Below are 19,521 nucleotides of genomic sequence, written 5' to 3'. Positions count from 1 at the left end.
GATTCTGTTGCTGGAAGTTAAGACTGCTACCCCGCCATGTGGGACTCCTCTTGCCTCCAACCCAGCAGGCAAAGAAGAGTTACTGTGCTGACTGGGGTGATTGATCCTGAAGACGAAGGGTAATTGGACTGCTCCTCTGCCATAGAGTTAAGCGTGAGTATGTCTGAAATACGGAAGACCCTTAGGGATTTTCTTGCTATTAGCAGGCCCTGTGATCAAGGTCATTGGGAAACCACAGCAACCCAATCCAGGGAGGACTGCTGATGGCTCACACTGTTCAGGAATGAAGGTTTGGACCCTTCCAGGTCAAGAGCCATGAGGTGCTGTCTGAGAGCAAAGTGCATATGGATTTGGAAGGGAAAGAAGTTCATTATAAATACCAAGTACAACCATGTGGCAAGGACTATAATTGCTATGTGCATTCCCTTGTTTTGTTATGAATATATTTGAGTGTATAAAGCAAATAAATCATTGTTTTCATCCCTCTGTCATCATCTCATTGAATAATGTAAGTATTGATTTTATATCATAGTATTTAAATATTGTTAACTTTACATCATCATATTGAAGTTATGGGACAGCAAAGAGAAGAGCAAACAGCACTCAAGACTTGGCATCCACTCCTAGGGCAAGCAGCACTGCCTTTCCAGTTGTAAGTGACATGGTTGTGTCATGCTGCATGGGAGTATGATCTTGCTTCTGTCTTTACTCAGAGGTTTGCCATGGTGTGATCGGGCTGTTGGCAAGGGTGGACTTATTTTTTTATTTTTTTTTTTCTTTCTTTTTTTATTTACAGTGTACACACTTTATTATTTTTATTGTTATTTTTTTAAAATTGAGATGACATTGTTTATTGTTTTTCTTTTTTCTTATTTAAATTTTTTACATCATTGTTCATTTTTTTTTTTTTTTTTTTTTTTTTATAAATTTTATTGTTATATTCCCCATACAATTGCCGCCCCCCATTCTGACCCCAATCCCTCCCCTCCCGCCCCCGCCCCCTAAAAGTGTCTCTGGTTCATAGTTTTTTGTTGATTTTGATTTTCACTTTCTTATAGTTTTTCATTTTCCTGGTCCATTATTTAAGTTTTCTAGATTCCTGCTATGAGTGAGACCATCCGGTATTTTTCTTTTTCTTTTTGGCTTATTTCGCTGAGCATGATCCCTTCCAGCGCCATCCATGTTGCAGCAAATTGCATGTGTTTATCTTTTTTGAATGCTGAGTAATATTCCATGGTATATATGTACCACATCTTCTTGATCCAGTCATCTATTTTTGGGCATTTGGGTTGTTTCCAAAGCTTAGCTATTGTAAACAGTGCTGCTATAAACATAGGGGTGCAGGTGTTCTTTGGAATTGATGTTTCTGTGTCCTTTGGGTAAATACCTAGGAGTGGAATTGCTGGGTCATATGGAAGCTCTATGTTTAGTAGGTCCAGAAATCTCCACACAGCTTTCCACAGAGGTTGGACCAGTTTGCACTCCCACCAACAGTGCAGAAGAGTTCCTTTTTCTCCACACCCTCGCCAACATTTGTTGTTGCTAGTTTTTTTAATATGTGCCATTCTCACTGGTGTAAGATGGTATCTCATGGTAGTTTTGATTTGCATTTCCCTGATGACAAGTGATGTTGAACATTTTTTCATATGCCTGTTGGCCATTTGCATTTCCTCTTCAGAGAAGTTTCTTTTAAGCTCTTCTGCCCATTTTTTGACTGGATTATTTTCTTTGTTGTTGTTGAGTCTCATCAGCTCTTTGCAGATTTTTGTGATCAGTCCTTTATCATTAGTGTTGGGTGCAAAAATGTTCTCCCAGTTGGTGGGGTTTCTCTTTGTTTTTGTTATTGTCTCTTTTGCTGTGCAAAAGCTCTTTAATTTGATATAGTCCCAGCTGTTTATCTTTGCCTTCACTATCACTGCTTTGGGTGATGTGTCTGTAAAGATGTCTTTGATGTGCAAATCACGTAGTGTTTCGCCTATATTTCCTTCTATATATTTTATGGTTTCAGGTCTTATGTCTAGTTCTTTAATCCATTTTGAGTTGATTTTTGTGTATGGTGTGAGGTGGTGGTCAAGCTTCATTCTTTTGCATGTAGCGACCCAGTTTTCCCAGCACCATTTATTGAACAAACTTTCTTTGCTCCAATGCATAGTCTTTGCTCCTTTGTCAAAGATTAGTTGACCATAAATCTGTGGGTTTATTTCTGGATTTTCTATTCGATTCCATTGGTCTGTATGTCTGTTCTTGTTCCAATACCATGCAGTTTTGATGATTATGGCTTTGTAGTATAGTTTGAAGTCTGGGAGTCTGATGCCTCCATTCCCTTCTTTTTTTTTCAGGAGAGCTTTGGCTATTCGGGGTTTTTTGTGATTCCATATGAATTTCATCAATAATTTTTCTATTTCTTTGAAGAATGACATTGAAATTTTGATTGGAATAGCATTGAATCTGTATATTGCTTTTGGAAGGATGGCCATTTTAATAATGTTTATTCTTCCAATCCATGAGCAGGGGATGTCTCTCCATTTCTTTGTGTCTTCTTCTATTTCTTTTAACAGTGTTTTATAGTTTTCTTTGTATAGGTCCTTTACCTCTTTTGTTAGATTTATTCCCAAATATTTGATTTTTTTTGTTTCAATAACAAAAGGGATGGTCTTTTCGATTTCTTCTTCTTCAGATTTATTGTTTGTGTATAGGAAGGCTACTGACTTTTGCGTGTTGATTTTGTATCCTGCCACTTTACTGAACTGATTGATGAGTTGAATTAGCTTTTCTGTGGAGTTTTTGGGGTTCTCTATGTATAATATCATATCGTCTGCAAATAGTGATAGTTTGACTTCTTCTTTTCCTATTTGGATTCCTTGGATGTCTTTCTCTTGTCTTATTGCCCTGGCTAGGACTTCCAGTATTATATTGAAAAGCAATGGTGAGAGTGGACATCCTTGTCTTGTTCCAGATCTTAATGGAATTGCTTTCAGCTTTTCACCATTGAGAATGATACTGGCTGTTGGCTTGTCATAGATGGCCTTTATGATGTTGAGGTATGTTCCTTGTATCCCAAGAACTTCAAGGGCTTTTATCATGAATGGGTGTTGCACTTTGTCGAAAGCTTTCTCAGCATCTATTGATATTATCATATGGTTTTTATATTTCTTTTTGTTGATGTGTTGGATAACGTTGATTGATTTTCGGATGTTAAACCATCCTTGTGCCCCTGGAATGAATCCAACTTGGTCGTGGTGAATTATCTTATGGATACATTGTTGGATTCTGATAGCTAAAATTTTATTGAGGATTTTTGCATCAGTGTTCATTAGGGAGATTGGCCTGTAGTTTTCCTTTTTTGTGTTGTCCTTGTTCGGTTTTGGTATTAGTGTAATGTTGGCTTCATAGAACGTGTTTGGTATTGTCCCTTCCTTCTCAATTTTTTGGAAGAGTTTGTGAAGGATAGGCACTAATTCGTCTCTGAATGTTTGGTAGAATTCATTTGTAAATCCATCAGGTCCTGGGCTTTTGTTTTTGGGGAGGTTTTTGATTACCATTTCAATTTCGCTAATTGTAATTGGTCTGTTTAGGTGTTCTATTTCTTCTTTATCTAGCTTTGGGTGATTGTAGAGTTGTAGGAATTTGTCCATCTCCTCTAGATTGTTAAACTTGTTTCCATATAACTGTTCATAGTAGTTACTGATTATTCTTTTGATTTCTGCTGTGTCCGTTGTGATTTCTCCTCTTTCATTGATGATCCTGTTTATTTGTGCTTTCTCCCTTTTTTCCTTTGTGAGCCTGGCTAGGGGTTTGTCTATTTTATTGATTTTTTCAAAGAACCAGCTCTTGGTTTCATTGATCTTTTGGATTGTTTTTTTAGTTTCAATTTCATTTATTTCTGCTTTGGTTTTTATTATTTCTTTTCTTCTACTGGTTTTGGGGTTTTCTTGTTGTTCTTTTTCTAGATCTTTGAGCTTCGAGATTAGGTTGTTTCTTTGCGTTCTTTCTTGTTTCTTGATGTGAGCTTCTATTGCTATATATTTTCCTCTTATTACTGCTTTTGCTGCATCCCATACATTTAGGATATTGGTGTCCTCCTTGTCGTTCAATTCAAAAAATTTTTTAATTTCTTCTTTGATCTCCTCATTAGTCCAATGGTCTTCCAGTAGTGTGGTTTTTAATCTCCATGAGGTAGGAAAGTTCCTTGCCTTCTTTTTATGGTTTATTTCTAGTTTGATGCCTTCATGGTCAGAAAAGATGGTTGATATGATTTCAATCTTGGTGTATCTGTTGATGTTTGTCTTGTGCCCCAGTATGTGATCGATCCTGGAGAATGATCCGTGTGCGCTTGAGAAAAATGTGTACTCCGTTTTTTTGGGGTTTAGTGTTCTATAGATGTCTGTTAAGCCCAATTGCTCTAGGTCTTTATTTAGAGCTTTGGTTTCTTTACTTATTTTTTGTCTTGTTGATCTATCCATTGTTGATAGTGGTGTGTTGAAGTCTCCCACTACGTATGTGTTTTCTCTGATGTCTGTTTTCAGAGAGGACAACAGTTGTCTGATATATTTTGGTGCTCCTTCGTTTGGTGAGTATATGTTAATGAGTGTTATTTCTTCTTGAAGTATTGTCCCCTTGATCATAATGTAGTGACCATTGGGGTCTCTTTTTATCTTTTTGAGTTTGAAATCTGTTTTATCTGATATAAGTATAGCTGTTCCTGCTTTCTTTTTTGGTCCATTTGCTTGTAGGATTGTTTTCCATCCTTTAACTTTGAGCCTATTTTTATCTTTTGTAGCTAAATGTGTTTCCTGGAGACAGCAAAAGGTTGGGTTTTGTTTCTTAATCCAGGCTGCAACTCTGTGTCTTTTTATTGAAGAGTTTAGTCCATTTACATTTAGAGTTAATATTGATATGTTAACATCTGTATTTGCCATTGTGTTTGTCTTTCCTTTGATTTTATTTATTTATTCTTTAATAACTTTTTTTTTTTTTTGGCCTTCTTTCATTGTTATTCGTCGCTCTGAGGTTCTGGCTTTAGAACTCCTTGTAGTATTTTTTGGAGTGGGGGTTTAGTTGCAATGAAATTCCGGAGTTTCTGTTTGTCTGGGAAGGTCCATATTCTTTCTTCAAAGAGGAAGGAGAGCTTTGCGGGATAGAGTATTCTTGGTTGGCATCTGTTTTCTTGGAGTCTGTTGACTATGTCCCTCCACTCTCTCCTTGCCCGTAGTGTTTCTTCGGAGAAGTCTGATGTCAGCCTGATTGGTTTTCCTTTGAATGTTATCTGTTTCTTCCCTCTTGCCAGCTTCATTATTTTTTCCTTGTCCTGGATTCTTGGGAGCTTTACTATTATGTGTCTTGCTGTATTTTTCCTTTCGTCGTGGAAGTTTGGTGTTCTTCTTGCTTCTTGTATATCAATTTTCAGCTCCTTCTTCACATTTGGGAAGTTCTCTTCAATTATCTCTTTGAATATTTTCTCTGTTCCTACATCTCTCTCCTCTCCTTCTGGTATTCCTATAACTCTTATATTTCCTTTCCTCATGGAGTCCGATAGTTCCCGAAGTCTTTCTTCGTTCTTTTTCCTTCGTACTTCTCTTTCCTTCTCTGTTTTGGTTCTTTTTATTTCTGTGTCTTCAAGATTACTTATTCGTTCTTCCATTTCATCTATTCTGCTTTCATTGCTTTTCCCAGAATTCTTTAGTTCTTCCATTAATTCTTTGATCTCCTGCATTTCTTTTACTTCCCTCTTTAGGGACTCAATTTCTTTCTTCTGACCATTGTTTTCCCTCTCTAGGGACTCAATTGCATTCTTCTGATCGTTGATTATTTTTCCCTTATCATTGTTTTCCTTTATGACTTCTGTCAGTTTTTTAATCACGGCAATTTTAAATTCTCTTTCTGGAAGGCTCAGAAATTCTTCCAAGTTATTGTCGTTGCAATCTGGGGGCTGGCTTTCTTTTTGTGGTGTGCTTTTTCTCTGGAGAGTTGCTAGGTTGCGTGTGGTTCTTCTCCTCCCTACTGTCTGTTTTCTAATTTGCTGTATGCGTTGGGACACTGTGTTGTTGGGACTTGCCGGCATCTTGGGTGGGCTTCTCTGTTCCCCTCTGGTTCTTCCAGGAGTCATCTGTCAGTTTCAAGCAGCCTTTACTGGAGAAAGGTCCCTGTTCTAAAATGCCGATGTGGGGACACACTCCCCTGTGCGCCTGGTCTGCCCCGGCGGTGGGTTCCTGCTCCCCTCTGGGCTTGGACTGCAGGCCAGAGGGGGTCTGGCGTGGGCGAACTTCCCCCGCTCACCTCTGGCTCCTGAGGAAGCCTTCTGCAGGTAGTCTTTACTGAAGAAATGTCCCTGTTCTAAAATGGTGATGTGGGACACACTCCCTGCGCTTCTGGTCTCAGGCACACTATTCTGCGCGCCTGGTCTGCCCCGGCTGTGGGTGCTCGCTCTCCCTGTGGGCTCAGACTACTTGTTCAGAAGGGGCCCGGTGTGGGCTAACTCCCCAGCTGGCCACTAGCTCCTTCAGTAGCCTGTGCTGGGGTCAAGTCGCTAGGTGGCACCAGAGATCTCTCCTAGAGCCCTTGGGGAGCTGATTTTCCACCCCGTGGGACAGGGAGCAGAGCGGGGATGGTAGGGTACACCTCAACGGCTTTGGGGTGCTGTGTCTGCCTTGTGCCCCACCGTCGTGGGGAACCCACGCCCCTAATTTCGTGCCCCGGGTCTCAGTTCCAAAGCCCTCAGTTCCAGGACGCGGGCTGTAGCCCAGATCAGTGGCGCGGGAATGGCGCCTTTTGAATCCCGCTCCCCTGCCTGGGCGCCTTGTTCCTGCTCACTCAGGGAGGGCCTCCGCCCGGGTCTCAGTTCCAAAGCAGGGTGGACTTATAATGGCTAATTTTATGTGACAACTTGGCTGGGCCGTAGTGCCCAAATATTTAGACAGACATTATTCTGGATGTTTCTGTGAAGTGCCATTCAGATGAGATTAACATTTAAATCAGTGGACTTTGGGCAAAGTAGATCATCCTTCATAGTGTGTGTGGGGGGGTCTCATCCAATTACTTGAAGGCTATAGAGGAATAAAGACCAACCTCCACTTACCATCAACAGTCTATCTTTAGACTCCAACTGGAACACATCCTTGACTTTCCAACCCGCAGATTTTGGGCTTGCCAAGTCTCCACAATCTCGTGAGCCAATTCCTTAAAATCTCTCTCATATATTTAGGTATGTATCTGTGTTATATGTGCCTCCTTCCTGCTGGTTCTCTTTCTCTGGAGACAAGCATACTAACACAGTGATAATCCATGTCATGCCATCTTCTGAAAGGAGTCTTTAATTCCAGGCAGAGCCTGAAAAAAAGTGTTGATTACTATCCATCTCATTGTGCCAATATATCAGCCTTTCTTTTCTTTGTAACTTGACCCAGTTTGTAATTCACCAAGAGGAAACCAAAAGCATCAAGATTTACACTGGATTGCAGCTCTCTTGGTATCATCTTTCCTTGCTGATGGAGGTCTGACTTACCTCTAAACCATAACAATACAATGCATCCTTATCAAACATGACCACTTAGCAAGTCTCTCTATTCTTTATTCACACCTCATAAGGGGCCAAAACACCTACTTAATCAATGATAATGAAATGATGGATTTAGGCCCAATCTCTTTCTTTTTCATTTCTGTTAAATTTAAAGGTTTTGGTTTATTTTTAAAAGAATTACTAAGAGGGCCTCCCTGGTGGTGCAAGGGGTTAAGCACCATACTACGAAGCAATCCGCAGCCTCTGCAGCACGAGTTAGATCCCCGGCCGGCCAGGGAGCTACCCACATGGCGAAGCAGACCTCTCCTGTCTCGCCCGCTGCTCCCCTTAGCAGTTTTTTTCAGTCAGTCTGCCTGTTCTGTTCCCCACTCTGTCTCTGGTGAATCCTCTCACCTGCCGCATCTCTGGCCTGTGCCTCAGCTCTTGAATGCATAGATAGGTGAATCTTTGTGGAAAAAATAAATAAAAATGAAAGAATTACTAAGGAGCTAAACAGAAACAAACTAGAAAGAATGTGTTCGGATGACTGCTTTAATTATGTGTTCTTAAAACCTGCCTGGACCATCTCTTCCTGGCTGGGACTTTTTACAGATTTGATTTTTATTGACTTTGAAGCAGTATTGCTTCAATTAGTGGGGTCTGTGCTAAACAGCTGCCTAAAATATGGCTGGGACTTGATATTCTCCTATTAAGAACTAAAGAGCTTTCCCAGACACTTTATAGAAGAAGCCCACAGTGAAAGAACCTTAGCCCATTGCTGAATTAGATACCTTAGGGACAGACAAGGGAGCTCAAGAGATAAAATGAAAGAACTCTGTGATAAACACTTTTCACTAAGTCCTTAAATAGATATCAGACTGATGGACAGATTGCTAAGGTTTGGATGTATGAGGCTTCTCTAGCTCCTCATTAAAGACCTGCCCATATTTTCACAAATGTGTGAAAACCAAGAAGCCATTGTCTTTCTTCCATGCTGCAAAGATGGGAAAATGAGAGTGACTCATCTGTTCCACCATAAAGGTTTACTCCATAGCTGAAAGGTTGACAGTCGCATTGTCAAGAATTATTTCACACTCTAATTCAAACATGGTTCATGTGTGTTTGTGTGTCTTCATCTGCTCACGCTGCTGTAACAAAATGCTGCAGAATTAGTGCCAGAAGCAGACATTATTTTTCACAGTTCTGGAAGGAAGATGTTCATGAGGCAGTGCCAGCAAGTTTGGTTTCTGGCATGGGCTCTCATCTTGACCTGTAGACAACCGCCTTCCCCTGCATCCTTATGTGGCCCTTCCATGCTGCCTATTTGTGGAGAGATAGCCCTGGGTGTCTTCTCCTCTTATTAGGACACTACCCCTTCAGTCTAGGACCTCACCCGTGTGATCTCCCTAACTTCCCCCAAAGGCCAGATCCCAATGTCCTATCCCACCAGAGGTTAGGACAGGACGTACTAACTCTTCTTATAATAGTGATTTATTTTTTTACCATTTAGTTCTGACCTGGCATTGGAAGATGGATTAGACTTGCATCCTTTTTGTAATGTGTGTGATAATTGTACAATGTGAATAGAATAAAATGAATGCATGTAAAAGAAAAAGTAAAAAAATTAAGTCCACAGCAGTGCGTGATAACAGCTGGGCCACACTTTTCAAAGTAATTTAAATGCACCCAAGGGAGTTTGTTCCACACATTTCTCTACTAGTGCCCATGGCAAAAGAAAAGATTAAAAATAGCTGACATTACTTTCTAAGAACTTCTTCGTTTGAAGTACATATTACTAAGTTGTCTTTTCAAATCATAGAACGAAATTATGAAATGAAGCAAAACTCTCCTTTTAGCCCCATTATGCTGCTATACAACTGTATCATACACTTCATTCCTCTTCAGTCTTCCACAAGAACCAGTCAAGGGCATTATGATGTTTTACAAGTTGGTGTTCTTTTGTTCACTGAACATTATTTTGTAAAGGCATTTTCTTAATTCATTTTTCTTAAAGCAGTTTCTTATTTTCTTAAAATACTTCCTGAAGAATATCTGTGTTTCGTTTTCATGAAGCAGAACTTTTCCTTACTGAGTTTTACAAGAAAGCATTGATTTTTTTTTTTTTTATAGATTGGCCCATCATCAGCTAATACCCCGCTTGTCTATGTGAGATACCTCTTAACACCAAGTATGCATGGTTTCTTCAAAAGAGGCAGCAGAATAAGCTATAAATGAGTTTGAACTGATTATACATAGAATGATTAATATATAGCAACAAATACTTAACTTTTTTTCCTCAGCTGATCTCTTGATGGTCCGATTGCCATTCTTTTTACTTTGCCTGTGATAGGTGTAGGAGGATAAAACCAACAGGCTTGATCTCTGGGAGAGGCAAGGGCTAGTAGACTTATAGCACAGAGACTAAAAGAAATTTGGTAAAATAAAAAGTCAGAAATCTCACTCTGGATAAATCTTCTTTCATCCTCTTTTTGAATACTGTCAATGTAATTTGTTTGGGGACATGTAATTAGGAAAGGTTTGACAGGAAAAATAGGGCATGGCTAGTTTCCCAAGCAGCAATTTAAGCCTCGATTTTTGATTCTTAGTAGATGTGCTGAACATTATAAAATGAGAGTTAAAGACAGTCCTAGCACAGTGGTTCTCCAAAGGGGCCAGTTTTCCACCAGAGCATATTTAGGGAAGTCTGGGGGGTAGTTACCAGATGATCCTCTGAGTCGAGGCCAGGAATGCTGCTGGACGCCTGACTGCACTGCCCTCGATGCAGAGTTGTCTGCCCCCAGAATCAAGCAGCACCAGGATCAAGAAACATTGGTCAGGACTGAATTCGGAGAGGCAAAGTACGTTGTTTGCTTTTGCAAAGTGTTTCTTTCTAAAGGACTGCCGAGAAATTTGGAAAAACTTAGCTCCTTTAAATATTTGAATTCTAACTTGGAATCTTCCAGTAAAGCTCCCCAAAGAAAATCCATATTACCATATGTGGCACCCAGCAAAAAAATGTATCACTTGGCACAACTGTGATGATTCATGATTTTTAAATGAGAACAACCTCATTTCACTATCAAAAAAGAGAGTAAAAATTTTCTTCTCAGGACCATGGGAAACTGGTGATGTTCAGGAGAAGACAACCCAGAATAGAAAGGGGATATAATCCAAGGTGACTATGTCTGTCCCCGCTTGTCCCAGTGCTTGATGTGGCTGGCACATAATAGACAATATAAAGACACACACCGGCCTTCATGGTACCTCCTTGTTCTCATTCAAGCTTCAGATATTCTGCATTATATAGGATGATTCTGGAGATTGTCAGAGTGACTTAGCTTCTCACAAAGCCCGTCATGAGTATGAGAGGTAGCAAATTATCCTTTGCTCTCTGTGTCGGTTACGTGAGTGGTGTGAAAGGCAAACAGTACCTGGTCAGCTGTTTTGAACATATTCCTCCTCCCCGCACTAGACAACCTCCATGACTGAATGCATTTCAATTGTTTAAGTCCTTAATTATTTTAATGAATTGTATTAAGGGTTAATAACTCCTGGATCTTGCAAAGCTATGGTATGTGCAATTGGGTTTCCAGCAGCCAAATTTTGTATAAGAGTTTCTGGGATCAAGAACTAAGCCGTATCTTGAGAGTGGAAAGAAAAGGTAAAAGTCTCTCTGGTGCAGCTTTAAATCCTCATCTGAAGATGAGGACTTCTCTTTGATGCTTTTCTGAAATACTTGCCCTCACTGTCATGGCCACACCACCTCTGGACCTGTTGTGACAGTCACAGCCATCAGAGACCAGGCTCTGTGTTTCACTTCCCCTCGAAGAGCTCAGTGTGCTCTTCTCTGCTTTCTGTGGGTTGAGAAGTGTTTGTGCAGAGGCAGTAAGTGAATTCCATCCTTTGGGGACTTGTGGCCCCTTCTTTGGTCTCACAGGGAATGGACAGCTGGACAGCTGTTTACCTGCTTTCTAGGACTTGCCATTACACATTGTAGACTATGTCTGGGGCCACAGTATCTTAAAGTATACTGTTCATACTTCTAGAAAATATGATTCAGTGAAGGCACGTAACCAGGCAAAACAAGCATCTGACCTCTTCAGGACAAATGAGGTTGGGGAGTGTCTCTAGCCAAACTCAGTCTCACTACTGTATTTTCCTGCCAACCGTGCTCACTCCTGCCTGTGCTCAGAGAGAAGGATGCCAAGACATTTTTTTAATGTAAAAGAAGTGGCAAAGTATATCACCAAGTGGGAAAACATATACTTGAGTTACAGTTTATCTCCCTTTTCCAAAAGATTATATATGAAATGCCAAGGCAGAAATATTTGACATTTAAAATGAATGTCAAAAGGAAAATCCAGAAACCATTTAAATTAAGAAGAAAATGTAGACCCAGTAGCTGAACTAACAGCCCATGTTTGCTGGTTATACACCATCTGTAATTTATAGTCCATGGGGTTTGCATGTATTCTCTCATATGCTTCTTAGCACGGCACTGTTAAGGGCATACATCTGTTACCCCTCTTTTACTGATGAGCAGATGGCAGCACAGAGTGATTAATAACTTGCCTGAGGTCACACAGCTAGTAAGTAGTGGAACTGGGATTTGATTTCAGACAGTCTTGCCCAGAACCCATGTGATGACTAGGATGCTGCCTTCCAAACCTAGTGATTCCACTTTTCTGAGCTCTGTTATTTAAAAAGGAATATTCAGTACTTTCTCCATGCAGTAATGGAATGATCTCTTGACAAAGTGATTGGGTAGGTTATAATATGAGTAACATTCTATAAAATGACAAAAATGATCAGTATTTGCTGTTGTGTACAATGGCCAAGTATGTTTTTCCAAATGGTTCCCACATCCACCCTCAGTAAAAAGGGTTTGAATAGCACTCGACAAATATAGCTCTGTAATTTGAAATCCAGATTTCCAAAACTGGATAGCATGGACAACTCCCCCTCGCTGATCCTGTTTTATTACTTGTGTCACAGCCTGCAATGCTCCTGTTTATATATCCATTTGCCTCTATAGTGCTGGCCTCCCCTGCTAGAGTGACAGCAAGGATCTGTCAGCTCTCTTCTTCTGTAAATCTTCAGAACTTCATATTGAGTCTGGCATGGCAAGTACCCAAAATGATTTGTTGAATACATTTATGAATGAAGGAATCCCCAAAGAGAAAGTGTTCTGCCCAAGAATATAGCCTCAAGATCCTCCGAGTACAAATGGTGACCACAGCTTACAATGAACCCGTGAAAAGTCTGTGAAAAGTCAGTTTCCTGAAGAGTTTCTGGCAGAGGCCTGGCTTAGGCTTGTGGAGGCAGGGCTGGCCCCTTTCCCTTGTGTTTTCCTCCTCCTTTTTTAAAAAAAAATTATTTATTTATTCATATAAGACCTGGGGTACAGGTCAGAGGTGCAGGGGTGAGATAATTCACCAGAGACAGAGCGGGGAACAGAACAAGCAGACCGGCTGGAATACACTGCTGAGGGGAGCAGCAGGCAAGACTGGAAAGGTCTGCTGCGCCATGTGGGTAGCTCCCTGGCTAGGATTGAACTCATGCTGCAGTGGCTACGGATAACTCCTTTCCTGGAAGCAGGGCCTGGCTGAGCTCTTTGTGGCACCGGTGCCCTTTCAGGGCTGCCCCAAGCCCATGGCCCGTGGCTTATTTACTTAACCTCTTTGCTCTTTTTCTTTGCAATGTTTTAACACTGTGCCCTGGCACAGGCTCCACTTTCAGCTCAGAAGGAGAAAAACACTTATTAGGAAAGAGTAGGGTAGGTCAGGACCTGTTAGTTCAAGTGAAACCAAAAGCTATTTACTCCCATATTTTCTTTAAATGAAACTACAACTGAAACACTAATTCCATCATGATTTTTGTAAAACTTGGGAGCTGTTCTCGGTGTTGCTGTCACATGTGTGGGGCCATCCTGTTTATATCTCTGCCACACCAGGTCTCTTGTATTTCCCCCAGGAGGAACCTCGTACCTGTTTGTACCTGTCTGCACTTTGGCCTGGGGTGCCCTCACCTCTGCCTTCCCATTTCACCTCAGGTGTCACCACCTGTCGGGGCCTTCTGAAAAGTTCCAGGTCCTGCACTGTACTCCTTCTCTGCACTCCCAGGGTTTTAGTGCTTACCTGTGACACCCATCTCTGTGCCTTTCTCCTCTGCTAGTTCCTAGAGAGTGGGAACTATGGCTCACTCAGCTGTTGCCCACATTCCTGGCATCAAGTCTGGCGCATGGAGTGACCTCAGTGAATGTTGATGGAAATGAATCGTATTGCCAGTGGAATGCGATGCCGTCACTCTGGCTTTGTCTGCACTGAAAACTTCTGGGAGGACCAGAGACATTTTCAGTGACTGCATTTTAGAACTTCTGAGCACATCATCTTTTGTTCTTGCTTTTGCTTTTCAGGAACCTCTTTCTGGAACTGTAAAAAACAAAGGGAAGAATCATGTCGATGATTGCAGCATACTATGCGAACAAGTCCATCCTCATCACCGGGGCCACCGGTTTCATGGGCAAGGTGTTGATGGAGAAGCTTCTGCGCACCAGCCCTGATCTGAAGGTCATCTACATCCTCATGAGGCCCAAGGCAGGCCAGACCCTGGAGCAGAGGATGCTTCAGATGCTAAATAGTAAGGTATGTCTCCTGGTTCAACCTCTGGGCCCTGGGACGCACTGCAGTGTTCCCTCTTGAGCTACAAAGGGCGGGATGCCTGCACAGACAGAGGAAAGAGACAAGCGAGACAGTGGCCAGCTGTCTGGGAAGGTGCTCAGGCTCTGTTCAGGGCAGGCAACCAGATCATCGAGGTTCTGGAAATGCCTGAGAAAGAGTCGATACACTGGAACTCCCAGATTATGCTCAGACACCCACCAACCCTCAGGAGTAATAACCAGTTTTGAAACCTATCCCAGTTCATTTGGATGCTTCTCTAATTTTCCTCTAGCCTCAGGCAGATATTCTGTGATGTCATATTATTTATTCTGTCCTGTTCCATTCTATTCTCTGTCCCTATTCTGTGTTCCCTGTGAATATATATGATTACTCAGTAGCCATCCAGCAATAGTTTTCAGTTGTCTAAGCACCAGCAAGTTTAGCTGATCTATATTTGATCTGGGATAACCTGCTATTTCTATTATTCCATAAATCCCTCCAAAGTAAAAACATTGAAAAGGACATACTCTGGGTGGATGAGCATCTGGTATGGCCCATTCACTCACTGAAAAAAATATTATGCAAAACTTCTCACGGTTTAATTTATAAATTTGGAGGTGATATAGGTTTCAGTCTGAAACTTAGATGGGCTCAAATTCTGTCTTTGTTTTCGTTCTCCCTCTTTTATTTTTAAAGATTTATTTATTTATGCATACAAGAACTGAGGTACAGGCCAGAGGTGTGGGGTGTGAGAGGATTCACCAGAGACAGAGTAGGGAACAAAACAGGCAGCCTGACTGAAATACACTGCTGAGGGGAACATCGGGCAAGTCAGGAGAGATTTGCTGCGCCATGTGGGTAGCTCCCTGGCTGGGGATTGAACTTGTGCTGCAGAGGCTACAGTTAGCTTCGTAGGTTGTGTCTTAACCCCTTTGCGCCACAGGGGAGCCCCCCCCATTCTCCCTCTTAAGCTAACTGACACGACAGCAGGTAGGCCTCCCCGGTGGCGCAGATGTTGAGCGCTGGGCTGCGAGGCTGCACGCAGCCTCTGCAGCACCAGTTCGACCCCCAGCCACCGGCGAGGGTCCCACATGCATGCAGACCTCTCCTGTCGCGCCCGCTGCTCCCCTCAGCAGTGTCCTTCGGTTCCTTCTGCCTGTTCTGCTCCCCACTCTGGCTCTGGCGAATTCTCTCACCTTCCTGTGCTTCTGACTGTATCCAGTGCTTGTATAGATAAATAAATAAATCTTTAAAAAAAAAAAAAAGACATTGGGATTGCAGGGGAATGAAGTGAAAAATAGCACATGTCTGTTTCAGCATCCTCTTTGTAATGTATGGGGTCACTTAAGGTTAGAAAAGAACATTTTAAATCAGATTTTTAAAATAAAAATCCTTTCTCATGTGTCACGATGCTGGCAACATCTAGGGACGTGTAGCTCATTGGAGACACGCCCTCTCCCTGAAGAGCACGTTCATCCACAGCCTGGGATGAGAGGCCTCTCCTGGGTCTCTTGGTCTAGTTCCGACTCTACCCACATTTCTGGCACTTAATACATGCAGACACTATTCAAGGGTGCAGACTTACCTCACTGAATTTTACAGCACCCTGTCAACTAAGAATTATACATTTCCTCCCTTTACAAGAAACCGAAACCTGGAGTGTTAACTTACCAGAGAGCCCCCAGCTATAAGTGGAAAGTCAGACTGCAGACCCCACAGTATGGCTCCAAGGCAGTGTGCTACCCTACTCTGTGCTGCCCACATTATAGCAAATGGAATCTAGAATGCATTCACAGATCCTTTTTCAGACAGCAGCGCTCAGCTGAATGTCCCTGATGGACTTGCTTTCTTCACTTACTAACCAGCTGATTAGTAACCGGTTGATTTCCAGATGGATATCGCTGCCTTATCCTGCACTCTGTACTACAATCTCCACCTTCGATTCCTTTCCATGTTTGGTATTTGACAGCACAGCATCATTGCTCTTGTCCTGGAATTCTTGACTGCTCTGTATTGTAACTTTTCTGGGAAAACAGCTTACAGGTCCCTGCTCCCTGTCCTGTGATTGGCTATTAGTGTTAACTGCTGCCTTGCACCACAAGGGGTTTGCAAAGTTTGCTCCACTGACCAGCAGCTGCAGCATCACCTGGGAAATATCTGTTGTTAGCACAGGAAGCTTAAGACCCTGGGCTCCAAAGACAGCAGAGCTGGATTTGAATCTCAGCAGGCAAGTTAAATACCTTAAGGAGCCTGCATTTCCTGATCCTTGAAACAGGATAATACCTTGCTTACTCCAGAATGTGTCTCTCCAACTCTCCCTCCCTTCCTGGATTCAAGTCCTCCTCTGACGTCATCAGGTATGGCTTTAACCACTGTCTCCTGTGGCCTCACTTTTCACTAAGGTTTGCTAATTAGAATTTATTTATATAGATTATTTTCCTCTGTAAGCTTTTCTAAAAGAATTGTGGGAGGAAAGGAAGCTGTGGTGATTACATAACTTAAAAACTATATTCTTTGTGGTACATCACCGTGTCTGCATGCCACTTCGCAAATCTCTTCTTTGGTGCTTTTGTTTATTGAGTGCTTTGGACACCTGGAGAGTTTTGAGAAGTTTATATACTATGTCTGATTAATTTTTAAGGAAAGTTCTACTTCCTCTGCTACCACTTATAACTAAAAGGTGCATTACTGAAAAGAACAGATTATTAAAATGACTCTTAATTAAAAACAAGCCTACTGATGTGCAAATATCTGCCTTAGCACTACGCAGAATTGGGTGCCTGTATAAAGATTTTCCATGGTAAAAATGAATTATTTTAATTCACTTCTGGTTACTCCATGGCTGAAAAGTTTCCACTATACAAACCACATCTGACCTCTGACCTCAGAATATGGAGACACTATTGTTGATTGATGGCAGATAAAGTTCTGAGCAGATCAGGAACAACTCCCCGATAATTAAGACCATCTAGTAGATACGAGGTGTGCTCATGTTCACTTTGAACTAAAAATTCAAAATAAAAACAAGTAAGATTGTATATTTTTATTTATATGAATGGATAATTTTTGAATGGCAAAAGAAACCTCTAGATTATATTAAAATTCTTACTTAAAGATAAATATATTTGGAGTCGGATCCCAATGGGGTATTGGGAAGCCTCCACCAGGGCAGACCGTGGGCATAGGAAAGTGCATTCCGAACTTGCCATTTTAGAATAGGGACCTTGGCTTCAACAAAGACTGCTTGAAACTGGGAGAGGGCTGCCCCCACAGCCAGAAGTGAGCTGGGAAGCCCCCTCACACCAGACCCTGTCTGGCCAGCAGTCGGAGCCCCGAGGGGAATCGGGCAGCCACAGCCAGGGCAGGCTGCGGGCACAGTAAAGTGCGCTTTCGACTTGCCATTTTAGAATAGGGACCTTTGCTTCAACCAAGACTGCTTGGAACTGGGAGAGGGCTGCCCCTGCAGCCAGAGGTAAGCTGAAAGCCCCCACAAGCCAGTCCTGCCTGGCAGGGAGTTGGAGCCCAGAGGGGGATCCAGCGATTTGGAGCCCAGCGAGTAATCCAGCCACCCCACCTCCAGGGTAGTCTGTGGGACTTCAAGACACACCTTTGGAATTAAACAAATACAGAAGGAGGAGATATTCTGTGACAGCGACCATTAACATATTCATAGTACCACTGCTCTACTGGACTTCTGGCATAACAGTATTTGACTTGATTGGAGACCAGTTTCCAACATCCCAGAAAGTGCACACCAGAAAGATGCCAGCCAGTACCAGTAACATAGTGTCCCAACGCATAGGACAAATTAGAAAACAAGCATCAGGGAGAAGAAAAACTACAACCAACAAAGCAAGTCCTCAGGGAAAAGACACACCACAAAAAGAAAATCACTCACCAGATTGCAACAACAGTGACTTGGAAGAACTTCTGAGCCTTCCAGAAAGAGAATTTAAAATTGCCATGATTAAAAAACTGACAGAAGTCATTATGGAAAACAATGATAAGGGAAAAATAATCAATGATCAGAAGAATGAAATTGAGTCCTTAAAGAGCGAAGTGAAAGAAATGCAGGAGATCAAAGGATTAACGGAAGAGCTAAGGAACTCTGGGAAAAGCAGTGATAGCAGAATAGATGAAATGGAAGAACAAATAAGTACTCTCGAAGACACAGAAATAAAAAGAACCAAAATAGAAAAGGGAAGAGAAGTATGAATGAAAAAGAATGAAGAAAGACTTCAGGAACTATCTGACTCCATAAGGAAAGGAAATATAAGAGTTATAGGAATCCCAGAAGGAGAGGAGAGAGACATAGGAACAGACAAAATATTCAAGGAAATAATTGAAGAGAACTTCCCAAACATGAAGAAGGATCTGAAAATAGACATACAAGAAGCAAGAAGAGGGCCTCCCCTGTGGCACAGCGGTTGAGTGCAAGGTTGCAAAGCTGCCCGCAGCCTCTGCAGCACCGGTTCGATCCCCAGCTGCCGGGCGAGGGTCCCACATGGTGCGCAGACCTCTCCTGCCACCCGCTGCTCCCCTCAGCAGTGTACCATCAGTCTTCCTGTTCTGTTCCCTGCTCTGGCTCTGGTGAATTCTCTCACCCTCCTGCGCTTCTGACTGTACCCAGTGCTTGTATAAATAAATAAATAAATCTTAAAAAAAAAAAGGCAAGAAGAACACTAAATTTCCATGATGAAAGGAAAAATACAGCAAGACACATAATAGTAAAGCTCCCAAGAATCCAAGACAAGGAAAAAATAATGAAGATGGCAAGAGGGAAGAAATAGATAACATACAAAGGAAAACCAATCAGGCTGACATCAGACTTCTCCGAAGAAACAATATGGGCAAGGAGAGAGTGAAGGGATATAGTCAACAAATGCCAACCAAGAGTACTCTAGCCCACAAAGCTTTCCTTCCTCTATGAAGAAAGAATAAGGACCTTCCCAGACAAACAGAAACTCTGGAATTTCATTGCGACTAAACCCCCACTCCAAAAAATACTACAAGGAGTCCTAAAGCCAGAACCAACAGAGGGATGAATAAGAACAAAGCAAGACAAAAAAAAAAAAAAAAAAAAAAAAAAAAAAACAAACTAATAAAACCAGAGAAAAGTCAAACAAAATGGCAAATACAGACACTAACTTATCAATATTAACCCTAAATGTAAACAGACTAAACTCTTCAATAAAAAGACACAGAGTCTCAGGCTGGATTAAGAAACAAAACCCAACCTTTTTCTGTCTCCAGGAAACTCACTTAACTACAAAAGATAAAAATAAACTGAAAGTAAAAGGATGGAAAACAATCCTATAGGCAAATGGACCAAAACAGCTATACTTATATCAGATAAAACATATTTCA

At 41.7% G+C, this 19,521-nt stretch overlaps 1 protein-coding gene across 1 annotated transcript in view; it reads left to right on the top strand.

Annotated features, from left to right (window-relative positions):
* FAR2 (fatty acyl-CoA reductase 2) overlaps positions 1-19,521 on the top strand; it is a 151,780-nt gene that overhangs the window by 87,878 nt on the left and 44,381 nt on the right. The window contains exon 2 of the mRNA XM_037514175.2: positions 13,911-14,139. Coding sequence (XP_037370072.1) covers positions 13,951-14,139 — 189 coding nt within the window. The 5' untranslated portion in view covers positions 13,911-13,950. The remainder of the gene's footprint in view (positions 1-13,910; positions 14,140-19,521) is intronic.

The sequence above is a fragment of the Talpa occidentalis genome, unplaced genomic scaffold (genome assembly GCF_014898055.3).
Source record: "Talpa occidentalis isolate TD23 unplaced genomic scaffold, MPIMG_talOcc4v2.1 talOcc4.16, whole genome shotgun sequence".
NCBI classification, from domain to species: domain Eukaryota; kingdom Metazoa; phylum Chordata; class Mammalia; order Eulipotyphla; family Talpidae; genus Talpa; species Talpa occidentalis.
This window is presented reverse-complemented; position numbering and strand designations above follow the sequence as displayed.